General features: G+C 43.5%; 1 protein-coding gene across 1 annotated transcript; it reads right to left on the reverse strand.

Annotated features, from left to right (window-relative positions):
• Nucleotides 1-10,129: 10,129 nt before the first annotated feature.
• LOC308365204 (gamma-crystallin M3-like) lies at nt 10,130-10,765 on the reverse strand (the record flags this gene model as incomplete). Its single annotated transcript, XM_080838559.1, has 2 exons — nt 10,517-10,765; nt 10,130-10,408 (listed from the first exon to the last, which is right to left on the reverse strand). The coding sequence occupies exons 1-2, from the start codon at nt 10,709-10,711 to the stop codon at nt 10,130-10,132; spliced, it is 474 nt and encodes a 157-aa protein (XP_080694685.1). The 5' UTR covers nt 10,712-10,765.
• Nucleotides 10,766-12,564: the final 1,799 nt, after the last annotated feature.

A 12,564-nucleotide genomic window follows, 5' to 3' on the forward strand; every position in this document is an offset into this window, starting at 1 on the left:
AATGTTGTTTTTCAATAAAATAAAACATTGCTTAAAGCAAGCCAATCCACTTTTCCATGTTGATAACAGCATTAAAATAAAATAAAAACTATGAAAAAAATGCGATTAATCGCGATTAAATATTTTAATCGTTTGACAGCACTAGTAGATAGCTTTATTCATGTAAAATATTCCTCACTTCAAGCAGCCATGTTTTTTTGAAAATTCCCGAGCTGGTTTCACTGTGTGCTCTGGGATAGCCCTTGGAGGAGCAAGTAAGGTCTCGGATTATCTTAACTCCTAGGGCCATATAGCCCTCAATCTTATCCCTTAATCTTGATCAAATTGGGTATTGAGACACCACTAGCTCTCACATGAACGCGCAACTTCAAGGGTAAGGGGGAAGATAAGGGGCAAGGGGAAGAATTGAGATTGGGCCTTACTAGTTCGGCAGACAGTAGAAAGCCGGGCGGCAGGCAATCCTACATTTAGCAGTTATAATGCTATGGACCCTGGTATGGCAATGGCACGGAGGCGATTCTCCATATTCAAAGTCATTGTAGCGCCCACATTTTTTTAAGCTGTTATTTAAGGTAAAACTGCTTATCCTAACCCTAATCCTGAAGTATAATTGTTGCATACTGTTACTTTAAAATAGTGGTGTTACATTTAGAGGGAGGCAATCCACTAACAAAGTCCAGAGATATGTCAAGGGCAGTAGTAAAGGTCTCGGAACCTTTGGAAGGCTCGCTCTGCCGGTAGGGACCACTGGAACACTATGTTGGAGGAGGTCAGGTTATGCAACCGGGAGGCAATAGTGCTAAAGTTTCTAATGAAACGTCTGACAAAATTGGCCAAACCCAGGAAGCGTTGAATATGTTTGCGGGAAGTGGGAGTGGACAATTCAGTCACAGCGCTTACCTTTTCCGGGTCCATCTGGATGTTGTCATTAGAAATGGTGAACCCCAGGAAAGTGATCAAGAAAACATGAAATTCACACTTCTATGCCATCATGAAGAGCTGGTGGGTGAGGAGATGCTGGGGATAAGATGAGGCTATCGTACAAATAAACAAGAGACAAATTGGTTTTTGCATGTCGTGGAGTAGGTAATTAACCAACGCCTCAAATACTGCTGGCACATTGGATAATCCAAAAGGCATCACAATGTACTCGTAGTGACCACTGGTGGTAAAAGGCAGTCCACTCATCACCTTCTCTTATCCTCACCAAGTGATAAGCTTCCTCAGGTCAAGCTTGGTGAAGACCGTAGCATTTTTTAAGCAGCTCAAACGCAGAGGAGATGAGAGGTAGAGGGAACCGATTATTGATGGTTATATCATTCAATCCTCGATAATCAATGCAGAGGCTTAGCAACAAAAAATAAAAAACGGCAAGGGAGGAGGACAAAGGAGCTTGGCGAGGAGAGGTGACAGAAAAACGAGGAACAGGGAGTTCAAGACCACCGGGAGATGAACTGTCAGGGGAGTGGGAGTGAAAACTCTGAGGTAGAAACAGCGGGATGCAGGTGACAGTTTCTGTCACAACCTGTAACTTCCCCTGTGACATCCTGAAACATAGTGGCCCAGCTGAACAGAATTAATGCATCTTCCCTCACGCCTTCGATGATGTCGGTCCTCTGAAGGGAGCCTGGTTTGACCCAACTGCATTGGCTTCTCCGAGACCACAGGGGGCGCTGGTGAGACGGCCGCAGGAATGAACTGAGCTGAAGATCGCCAGGGATGTTGAGTGGTAGTTGACCGTCCCCTCTGGAAAGGAGCTGTAAAGACAGGCCTGGGTCTCTCTCTCTCTCTCTCTCGTTCCTGGAGACGATTATCAATTCTTTTGGCCAGAGAGAAGAGAGTCAATATCTTATGGCAGTTTGGGAGTTAAAGGTTCCTTTATGGGCTCCACTAACCCATACAGAAAAGCGTCAATCGAGGCTTACGCATTCCAACCACCATCAGATGCCAGCGTGCAAAATCCATTGGCATAATTACTGACACAGCAGGTTGCCCTGGCGTAAACCCATCAGTGCTCTAGCTGCTTCTCGACTTGGGGCAGTGTGGTTGAATATCTTGCATAATGTGTCTGTAAACAGCTGAACTGTAGAGCAGACAGCGAGTTTCTTGCCCACTCAGCAGTCGCCCACTCACTAGGAGATCACTAGACATGGAAGTTGCTTGGATGCTTGAACAACGGAGACACAAAGAGGAACTGGCAAACGAGACACAGGAACACATACAGACTTAATACACTAGGTGATAAGGGACAGGTGCAAACAATCAAAAAGGGGCAGACAATCAACAAGGCGGAGCACACACAAGGCAGGACGTGCAGAGTCTGAAAAGAGAGGAGAGATGAGTAAACAAAACACAATACCGAACAGAAGAATAAACGATAAATTAAGGACAACTTAGCTAGTAAGCAGGACTGGACATAACATCTAATTTAACCACTGCTCTCTAGCTATATTTGCAATTATTTACGTAAATGTAATGGATCAATTTGATAGAATAGCTGATGAGCTCAAGCAATGATTGGCTGGACATTTGCCAATGATATTCATGTTGATAGCATGCATATCTATTACAGGATGGTAAGGTGCAGAATGTGGTGGGGTTTTTATAAACTTCCAATCATCTGCCAGAGTCATCTTGCAAGTTGGTGAAATGGATCGGATTAGATGTTGTGAAGCAGCAGAGAACCATGTCAAAGAAGTTTAGTGTCTTTACAAAACAATGTTTTTTTTTTTTTTTTTTTTTGGTAACTATGTTTGGTAAGTTTTGCATCATCTACAGCTTACATAAAACTCCTCTTAGTGTCTGTTTGCTTGTGTGGCATGACAATATGAGGAGTGGAGCAAGGACTAAACAGAGCACATGCACGACCACGCCACTCTGGGAGTTTCGCCCAGGGAAATAGTTATGGTCTAGGTGGAATTAAACTAGTCCACTAGGGGCACACAGGTAAGTCTACTGAGGAGGCTGGAGACGTGTTTCAATAAATAATAAATATGTTTTATTTTATTACAGTATAAAGTATAAAACACACATATTGTTAGCAGTAGGGGACAGACAAGGAACAACACATACTCAACAGGTAAATAAACACAACACAGAAGCTGGACTGAGGCTTACCAGTCAGGCAAGGGTATTCGGAAGTGGGGTATTACCTCCAGAAGGGCACAGCAAACATGCACTGCTCACACCAAATGCACAAATACCTAGTGAAAGTTGAATCCACACACATCAAATTATCTCAAAATTACACACACGGGAGATACTACTCTCACTAGGGTGGGGAAGGATGGACTACCTACCTAGCACCCAGCACAGCCAACAGAACATTGAACATAAAACAAACCAAACCAGAACAAATCAAAAATCATGTACACTCCCTCCAGCTGGCTTTGGCTCCCTACGAAGCAGAACATCTACTGGAAGTCGTGGCTTTTGGCCTAACATCAGGAATTTTGTTGACTCACCAGTTACCTGATGGGGGGTGAGTAGCTGTGGGAGACACGCCAGCAATCCCTCTTCCTAGACACCGGTAGAGTGCGCTGGAGGTTGTGCAGAGTGCGATTGAAACTCTCACACAGGCCATTTCCAGCTTGATGATACGGGGTAGTGCAGGATTTCTGGACCCCATAAAGTTTACAGAGCTCCTGAAAGAGCCCGGACTTAAAGCTCTGACCCTGATCAGGGTGGATGCTTGTAAAACCACTCTGCCACTAGGACTTGGGCCACTGTCCCAGCACGTTGGTCCCTAGTCGGCACAGCTAATGTATATTTGCTAAAAATGTCTGTCTTTACTAAGACGTTCTCATGTCCGGAAGCGGAGGCTTCAAACACAGTAAAATCAATGGCCAAGATCTCGTTTGGACGAGCAGCCAAGAGATGGCCCATGAAGCTCTGAGCAGCTGGGTGTCCTTAGCCAACTGGCACCGCTCACACTCCAACATGCCACATCGGAGGACATGCATGGCCAATAGCAGCGTATCCATACTAGAGATGCGCGGATGGGCTATTATTTCATCCGCAACCGCATCACAAAACGCATGATCCGTCCGCTATCCATCCGCACCAATTTTTTTGACCAATTTTCAAAACCGCACCCGCCCGCCATCCGCCTGTTGTTTTTAGGTATAGGCCGCTGCTGACGCGAGGCTAGAAAGTTCTTGAAATGAGACTGATCCAATGCCTCAAAGATATTTAAAGGATAAAGCCCCTAGTATGAAAGCCTTTTGGCTATGTTGTAGCCTATCCCCAGAATATTATCAGTGAAGTGACGTCTGTCTCCGATCGATGCACAGGGAGAAACTTTAAAATAGCCAAGCACATCGGCAAACCTGACCTTACCATAGGCTAGTAGGCCTACACTTTTTTTTATCATTGTAATAAAACGCAATTTGGTACACCATTTTAATATGCTAATATAGCCTTGTTTTTAGTTTAGAAGGAAACGCAGAGTCTGTTAGCCTAATTCCGAAATTTCACCGCATTGTAGGCTTTATACTGTAACAACCCCAACACTTGCCTGCTTGCCTTGCAAATCAAAGTTTTCCGACAATTTTTCTTACCTTCTTTCTTAGCTGGTGATGTTCTGAGCTAGAAGTTACTGAGCTAGAAGTTGTTCTGAACATCTCGCGCTGCCAATGCCCAATGTCACTTCTGAGTCAAATCACTCCATCAGCTCTTTGAAATTCCTTATTCCACGAGTGGTATAGGCTACAATGACTTGCTGTTTTTTAAAATATAACTAAAAGCCTAACGAAACAAAATAACCCAGGCAGTTTCATCTACGACACGTTAAGGCTTCTTCCAATACTGACAGCTGACTCATAGCTTGCAGGTTTGCGGCGTTGCAAAGAGACGCGACATGATAGGGGTCGTCTAATTTGAACTTTTTTGCTTCCTTTGTTTGCTTTGTATGCATACACGGAACTAGGCCAATTTACTGCCTGATGAAAATTTGATTATTTAAAAATGTGCTTGGATGTAGGTAACGACATTTAACAACGTGTAGATATTTAGAATTTCGTTGGGTAAACCGCCACCCGCCCGAATTTAATTAAAATATTATTTTTTGTCACGTCACCCGCCCGATCCGCCCGCGGGTGCAACCGCCAACCGCGCATCTCTAATCCATACCAACTCGGTAGTATGCTCAATGCCATGATGTCCACCCTGTAAGCAAAATGACGTCCCCTAGACGTCCTGTAATGGTCTCTCTGAACGTTCTAAAAACGTAAATGTGTATGGTTCCCGTGACAACTTTAGGACGTTTTGCACGACGTTCCAAGACCGTACCGACGACGTTGCGGTGACAACTGGGAAACGTTTTCTATAGGTCCTGGGGACGTTATGCAGGACGTTGCAAGCACCTCCCGAGGGCATTGTGGTTACGTCTGGGGACCGTGTTTCTATAGGTCCTGGGGACGTTCTGCAGGAAGTTGCAAGAACGTCCTGAGGGCATTGTGGTGACATCTGGGAAACGTGTTTTAGACGTCCTGGGTACGTTTTTTCAAGGATGCACCGCGGACGTAGCAGGCACGACCGTTTTTGCTGAGCTAAACGAATAAAATAAAATAATAATAGATCGCAGAGCCGTCATTTTGCTTACAGGGCGCGCACACACACAAGTTCAAGTTCATTTATATTACACATTTCATATGATATGCATAGACACACACACAGACACCCACGATTACAAACTTGATTGCGGGCATGGGAATTGAACCGTAAACCTTCCTATTACTAAACCAGATCGCTACCTACTGCACTAACACTGTCTGATTACTATTGTGTCACTTTAACACGTTTATCACAGTGGGAGACAGCCAACAAACTTAGTCTTTTTTTCCGAGGGTTTGAGGAAAAGCATATTGTAGCGATCTCAGTCACTACGCATTGAGGGTTTTCCTTAATGATTCCTTTTTTAATTAACATCCATGGCACATCACGGACGTGCGGGCAGGGAGGCAGAATAACTAGCCAAACTAAGAATGATGAAATAAAATAAATATGAATGCTTCTCTACTGATCTGTGCTATAAATGTAATGTCTGCATGATTCCAATACAATGCATACATAGGAAGGTCTATCAAGTGTCTATAGCTTTAACATTGAGCTTTCCACAGGCCTTCAAAGATGCTGCAACAGAACGTATAGAGCTCACCGGTCAAATTGTCTGATTGGAATTTCTTTAAAAATCCCGTCTCGCAAACACAAACTGGATTTGACAACAATCCTAATATTTAGGCCTATAAAGCAAACGTGCACTGCCCTTATTGTGTTTTAAAGGAACAGGCTAATCTGCCGTTAAAAAGTTATTTAACAACATGCATATGCTGCATTTTAAATAAAGCGCAAACCCTCGGTTTCAAACGAGGAGCGAACTGAGTGAGAAGGTCCAACATGGCCAAGCAGACTAGCCTTAAAAGCTTTTTTTCAGAGGCCATAGCTCGCACTCGCAGCATATTGAAAATTGGAGCTGTGAACTTAGTTCAAAATTTTGAATGATGAACAATGAACTGAGCTACTTCATGTAGAAAGCGAACCTTCCAAACACTGAATACCTGAAGCCCTAGATGTTCGAACAGCATCACCAGAGAAAAAGCTGAAATGTCGGGCGTTTATGTCGTTAAGTTCTCTTGGCTCAGGTGCGAGGTAATTGATAGTCACAGTAAAATGTTCTGTTAGCAATGCGAAAAGGCGACGCAAAGGATTCACAAGAGGGTCGAATAATTTAAGAATCTCTGCTCTCATTAAACAGAGCAATGACCATGTTGCGGCGCTCATTTTAACGCCACAGCAAGTTGCGATTAAAGGCCACTTATTGACGCGCATCAGACATTAATGTTTTTGTTTCCAATTGTAAACTTAGGAAAATAAACATGTTGCATTCTAAACTACCTGATTATGTTATTATTTAAGCTATGCAGGCCGTCAGTTTTCTTCAATAGGCTAATTTAGAAGCAGAAATAGATATTTGGCCGGCTTATCATTAAAATGTCTCGCAAATGAAAAACATTTTTCTCTAGCGGAACCTCTGGTTCAGAGAGGACCATCAGAGGACGTCAAGGGGACGTTTTGGAAGGACCGAATGCGAACGCCCCGCAGAGGACCACAGGTAAAGGTTACGGGGACATTTTTAAAGGATGTCCTGGGGACGTATGCTGAGAGACCAAATTAGAACGTTCCCTAATAGTCCGTTTTAAGGCTCATGCGAACGTCACGCAGAGGACCTGCAGGTAAAGGTAACGGGGACGTTTTTAAAGGACGTCCTGGGGACGTGTGTTGACCAAATTATAAGGTTCCCTAATAGTCAGTTTTAAGGCTCATGCGAACGTCACGCAGAGGACCTGCAGGTAAAGGTAACGGGGACGTTTTTAAAGGATGTCCTGGGGACGTATGCTGAGAGACCAAATAAGAACGTTCCCTAATAGTCCGTTTTAAGGCTCATGCGAACGTCACGCAGAGGACCTGCAGGATAAGGTAACAGGGACGTTTTTGAAGGACGTCCTGGGGACGTGTGCTGAGAGACCAAATTATAATGTTCCCTAAAAGTCCGATTTAAGACTCATGCGAACGTCACAGAAGGACCAAACGTAGACTTGCTACGAACGTCAAAAACGTTCTGGTAACGTCCTCTAGCGAACGTTGTGCCGGGGACCAATTGGGGACGATTGGGGACCTTGCGAATGTCCTGTTAACGTCCTGGGGACGTTCCCTGTTTGCGGGGCATGCTCCTGATGTAGCAGTGTCAATACCTCCGGCCTCAAGGTAGATGGTAGAACCTATTGGAGGACCTCCTCTGCCCCATCAGGATGGAGGATCCGACGGTAAAGCACACCGTCACGTTCCGGGGACGCAGTCCGGTGGGCATTAGTTTTCCATCTGGAGCAAGGAGTGATGCTCTCTGCGACTGTAAGCACTGAAGCGGTAAGGGAAGAAGGTGGTACACCGGGGGGGACCCGTTTTCCGTTGCACACCCTGGCATAATGCCCAGGCTGCTGACATCTCCGGCAAATAAGAGTAGGATTCTGAGGGGGCCAACGAAACTAGGATGCACTTTGCACTGAAGCAATGCTCTGTTTAAAATGGTTTAACTGAGCTTGTTGTGTTTTCAAGATCGTCTTTAACTCTCCAAGCTCTGAGCCCAGGGCCAGGTTACTAGCTGAAGGGCATGAACTTCCCTGAACACCATACGAAATGCCATATGAAGACGGGAGAGAATGGCTATGCTCCCTAGCACACCCTGGCATACCCTCCCGCAGGCAGAATAACAGATGCTTGTTCTTGCGTTAAGCGCTCGTTATCTGCCATTAATTGTGCAACCAAGTCCCTGAGCTGTTGCATCTCATCCTCCATGCTAGCAAAGATCAGATAAATTAGGACTTACGACAGGTAGGTTAGGATGGCCAGTAGACATCCACTGCTGTTTTTCTTCTAGATAAAAAGACAGAGCACAAGACAAAAACAAGGAGAAACAAGCACCAAAATAAACCAGTATGCTCAATACACAAACCAATAATGATCAGAAAAGAATAAATGGATAACAGGTCTCAGCTTGTAGTTAGTGAATCCTGCCAACTACGCCAAATTGTGGCATGACAATATGGGGAGTGGAGCTAAGACTAAACAGAGCACATGCACGACTACGCCACCCTGGGAGTTTCGCCCAGGGAAATAGTTAAGGTCTAGGTGGAATTAAACTAGCCCACTAGGGGCACACTGGTTCATCTACTGAGGAAGCTGGAAACGTGTTTCAATAAATAATAAATATGTTTTATTGTATTACAACAGTTTATCTAACAAATAAACAAAAAAGAAATACGAAACAACCAACAGCAATAATAACACACACACACACACACATACGCAGCTGCAGTGCTTGGAAGGAGGACGAGACGTGAAGCCAAACAGCAAACAGTAACACAACAATAAGCAAAACAGCAGCGTTGTCACCCTGCCCAGGCCAATTCCTATGGGAGAGAGGTTAGACCGTTACCGCCATACAAACGTTAGTAATAAATATAAAAAGAAGCAAGGCAGCCTACCAAGCATCAGAGCACAGAACACAGGACGACACAGGCAGCGGCTACTATGTGTCCGCTAGCTAAATTCAAAAGGATACAGTGTGGGTGAGTAGCTAGCCTAATAAAGCAGCCTTTCCTTCAGAGCAAGGACACAAACATACCTGTACGTAGTACACAAATAACGCACAATCCAACTCCGGGAGTGAAACAGGAGACAGTGCAAATATCTAGGAATGAGGACCCAACCAAACAAAGCTTAGATACGCTGACAGCTGGTGGACTTGAGCTTAATGCAACAGGTACCATGAAATACGACGCATCCCCAGATTGCACCTTGTTGTTAATTTATAGGGGCTGGGCAGACTCGGAAAGTGTCACTTAATTACGGGTGAATTAAGATGGACGGGGAGAAGTAAACAGACAGATTTAACCTGTCCTGCTACACTTGCAAGTGTAATTTTGGATGGATGCTGTACCTAATTGCCCAAATGCATTGCAACTGAGTTTCCAGACTACAATGATGACACTCTAAGCTTGGTAGACACTCCTACCTGGCTGTCAGGCAGGCGTCAGAGTTGTGGCCATTGATATGGGTCGGTCCATTTAGAATCCTAACAATTAGGAATTATTATATATTATGAGCTGCATATTCTGATCTTTGTGATGAACTGATCCTCTAGGGGGGATCCTGTCAGAATGGGGTATATGCTGGATATAGCTGCACGTTAATATTGTATTTCCGCATAACTGATCTTAGTAATGGTAATAGTAATCCCCTAACTGTTGTTTATTACCACATGCCTTTACATTTTGATTTGATTGTTTTCAGGCATAATTGAAAGGGGAAAATAGGAAAATGATAATTAAAATATTATTTCACTTGTTAAGAATAGCGATCAAAGATGAGAAGGTGTATTGGTGGTGCTTAGCTTGGCCTGGCTGGGCGCTTGGCAGTTCAATAGACTGCTCCTCCCTTTAATTAAACAAACCGGTTTTCTTTTAATAGTTAATTTACACCAAAGAACAGAACTTAAAATAAGCAATTTGTCTTCAAATAGTTTTAATGAATTGAGCCATTCTCAAATATATCAGACAGTTAGTTGCCTGTTCTAATACCAAGAATCCATGATGCGCCTCACGCTCATGAATCTGGTGTTGCTGTGTCCCATGTCTCTGAAGGTTCTGTGCTCTCCAGGCCTCATGTACATCATTCTGCCTCTGAAGTGGGGCTGCTCATACATGAGCCAGTGGCCATCCATAACGTTGCAGGACTGGCAGTCAGACATGCGGTAACGATCCATGATGGACTCACAGTCATCACTCATCTCCATACTCTGACCACCGAAGCTCTCCCTCTCGTAAATCTTCATTCTGTAAGATCCTCTGTGCTGTAGGGGTTGGACATGAATGTCCATGAAACATTTATGCTAACTTTTATTCCCCCCCAAAAAAGCAGGACAGTTGTCATTTATAGCAAATTGTGAAAATTAACTCACCATGGGGATGTTGCGGCAGGATCTGATGGAGTCGTTCATGTTCATCATGCGCATGTAGTCGGAATACTCGCCCCTCCTCATGAAGTACTGGTTACCCATAAAGTTGGGACGCTCGTACACCATGAAGCAGCCGCTCTCCACCCTGCAGGACTGGCAGCGGTTGAAGTGGGAGGACATGTCGGAACAGTCGCTCATGCACTCATAAGAGCGACCCTGGAAGTTCTTGTCCTCGTAGAAGATGATCTGTAAGAGAAAGTTGTCCATGTCAGTTCATATGTAGGATGTCAAAGTCAGTGTTGTGCATGAACGCGTTCAAAAGAACCCGTTCATTTTTACGTGAACGATTAACTGAACGCAACCTAATTAGAAATAATGAATTTGAACGGTGAACACGTTCATATTATCTGGGTCCGGTGCAACTGAGGTCTAGCTAAAACGTTACGGAATGTTTTCCTTCTACTGAGGAAAGACGATGTTAAAATCGAATGCTTAACCTGTCATTGCTCACTACCTGTTAAAAAGGCCATAGTAATTATTTTTTAAGTTGCCAAGACAGAGCATGTTTAGGTAAATGACCATATTTGGTAATTGCGTTGGTCATGAACTCGCTTAGCATAAACTGCTAATGTACAAACACGAATGTTACAGGGTTTACCTTTGTTAACTTTTGATCAGTCAGTCATTAAGTGTACATGCTCTTGTATATCTTAGATTAAGCCAGTCGCATATCATTGCTGAAGAGGTTTGCATTCTTACCGTTAGTTCCCTGTACATTTCATTATTAAAATGGTAGCCTACAACAGGGCTGTGTATCTGATAAAGTTTCCGACAGTAAAAATCGCACCTTTCTGTGCAAACTATGTCCTCCCTGAAAATGAGCAATTATTTAAAAAAATGAAAATGAACTGAACTGAACTGAACTATGAACAAGTTCAGAATTGAAATGGTGAACTATGAACGTGAACGATTCATATTTACTTGTATGAACTGAACTTTGAACTAGTTCATGTGAGGTGTGAACGTGCACAACACTGCTCACAAGTAAGCTTCCCAATGTAGTGAATCAATTAAGTTGCATGATGACGTTTAGGTCACTTACTTTACCCATGGTGATGGTTTGGTGAGTTCTGCACTGACTGGCAATGGTTAACCCTTACATTTATGCCTGGCCAAATCCTAAAGACTGTGTGCCCCCTTTTGTGTGTAAAAGCCTGACCCAGCACACACCATTGAGGTCCTTTAGTGTGTCAACGTGCTTTCATTCCGTTTCCATGTGACAAAATGCCTACGTTTTAGGCTCACCTGACACTTGGTATGCAATAGTGCTTTTCTTTTACAGAGCTACTTTGAATTTGCTTCTCTCAAACAATGAGATCTGATGGCGAGGTATTTATGTTCAAACCACCAGCTTTATGTTATGACTGATCATGAATTGAAAATCTTAGGTTTCATCCTGTTCAAATTTTTACTTCCACTTCTTAACTCAAATTTCAAGGGACAAAGAAAATGGTGGAACATTAAACTATGTGAATTTGTTAGAGTTTGACATATAAGGATTTTAAAAGTGTTCATAGAACTGTTAAAGCCATAAGTGTGTTGTCACAAGTAAGGTACAGTACCTTGCATAAGTATTCACCCCCTTGGATGTTTTACCCTTTAATGGCTTTTATAAATCAGTCATGGTCAATATAAGTTGGCTTTCAAATTCAACAGAGGTCCAGCCAATTGGTGCTAGAAATCTCACAATTAGTGAAATGGGGATCAGTGTGCAGTGAATGTGTCTCAAGTGATTGTAGTATAACGACACCTGTGTCTGGAAGGTCCATTCACTGGTCAGTATTCAGTTATCAGTATTCCTGGCTATTGTTAAACCATTAAGACCAAAGATCACTCTAAGCAACTCAGAGAAAAGGTTGCTGAAAAGTATAAGTCAGTGGAAGGATACAAAAAAATGTCCAAGGCACTAAACATCCCCTGGAATTCTGTTAAATCCATCATCAAAAAATGGATGGATTGTGACACATGTGTAAATCTGCCTAGATCAGGCG

The sequence above is a fragment of the Sprattus sprattus genome (genome assembly GCF_963457725.1).
Source record: "Sprattus sprattus genome assembly, chromosome: 5".
Classification (NCBI taxonomy): Eukaryota; Metazoa; Chordata; class Actinopteri; order Clupeiformes; family Clupeidae; genus Sprattus; species Sprattus sprattus.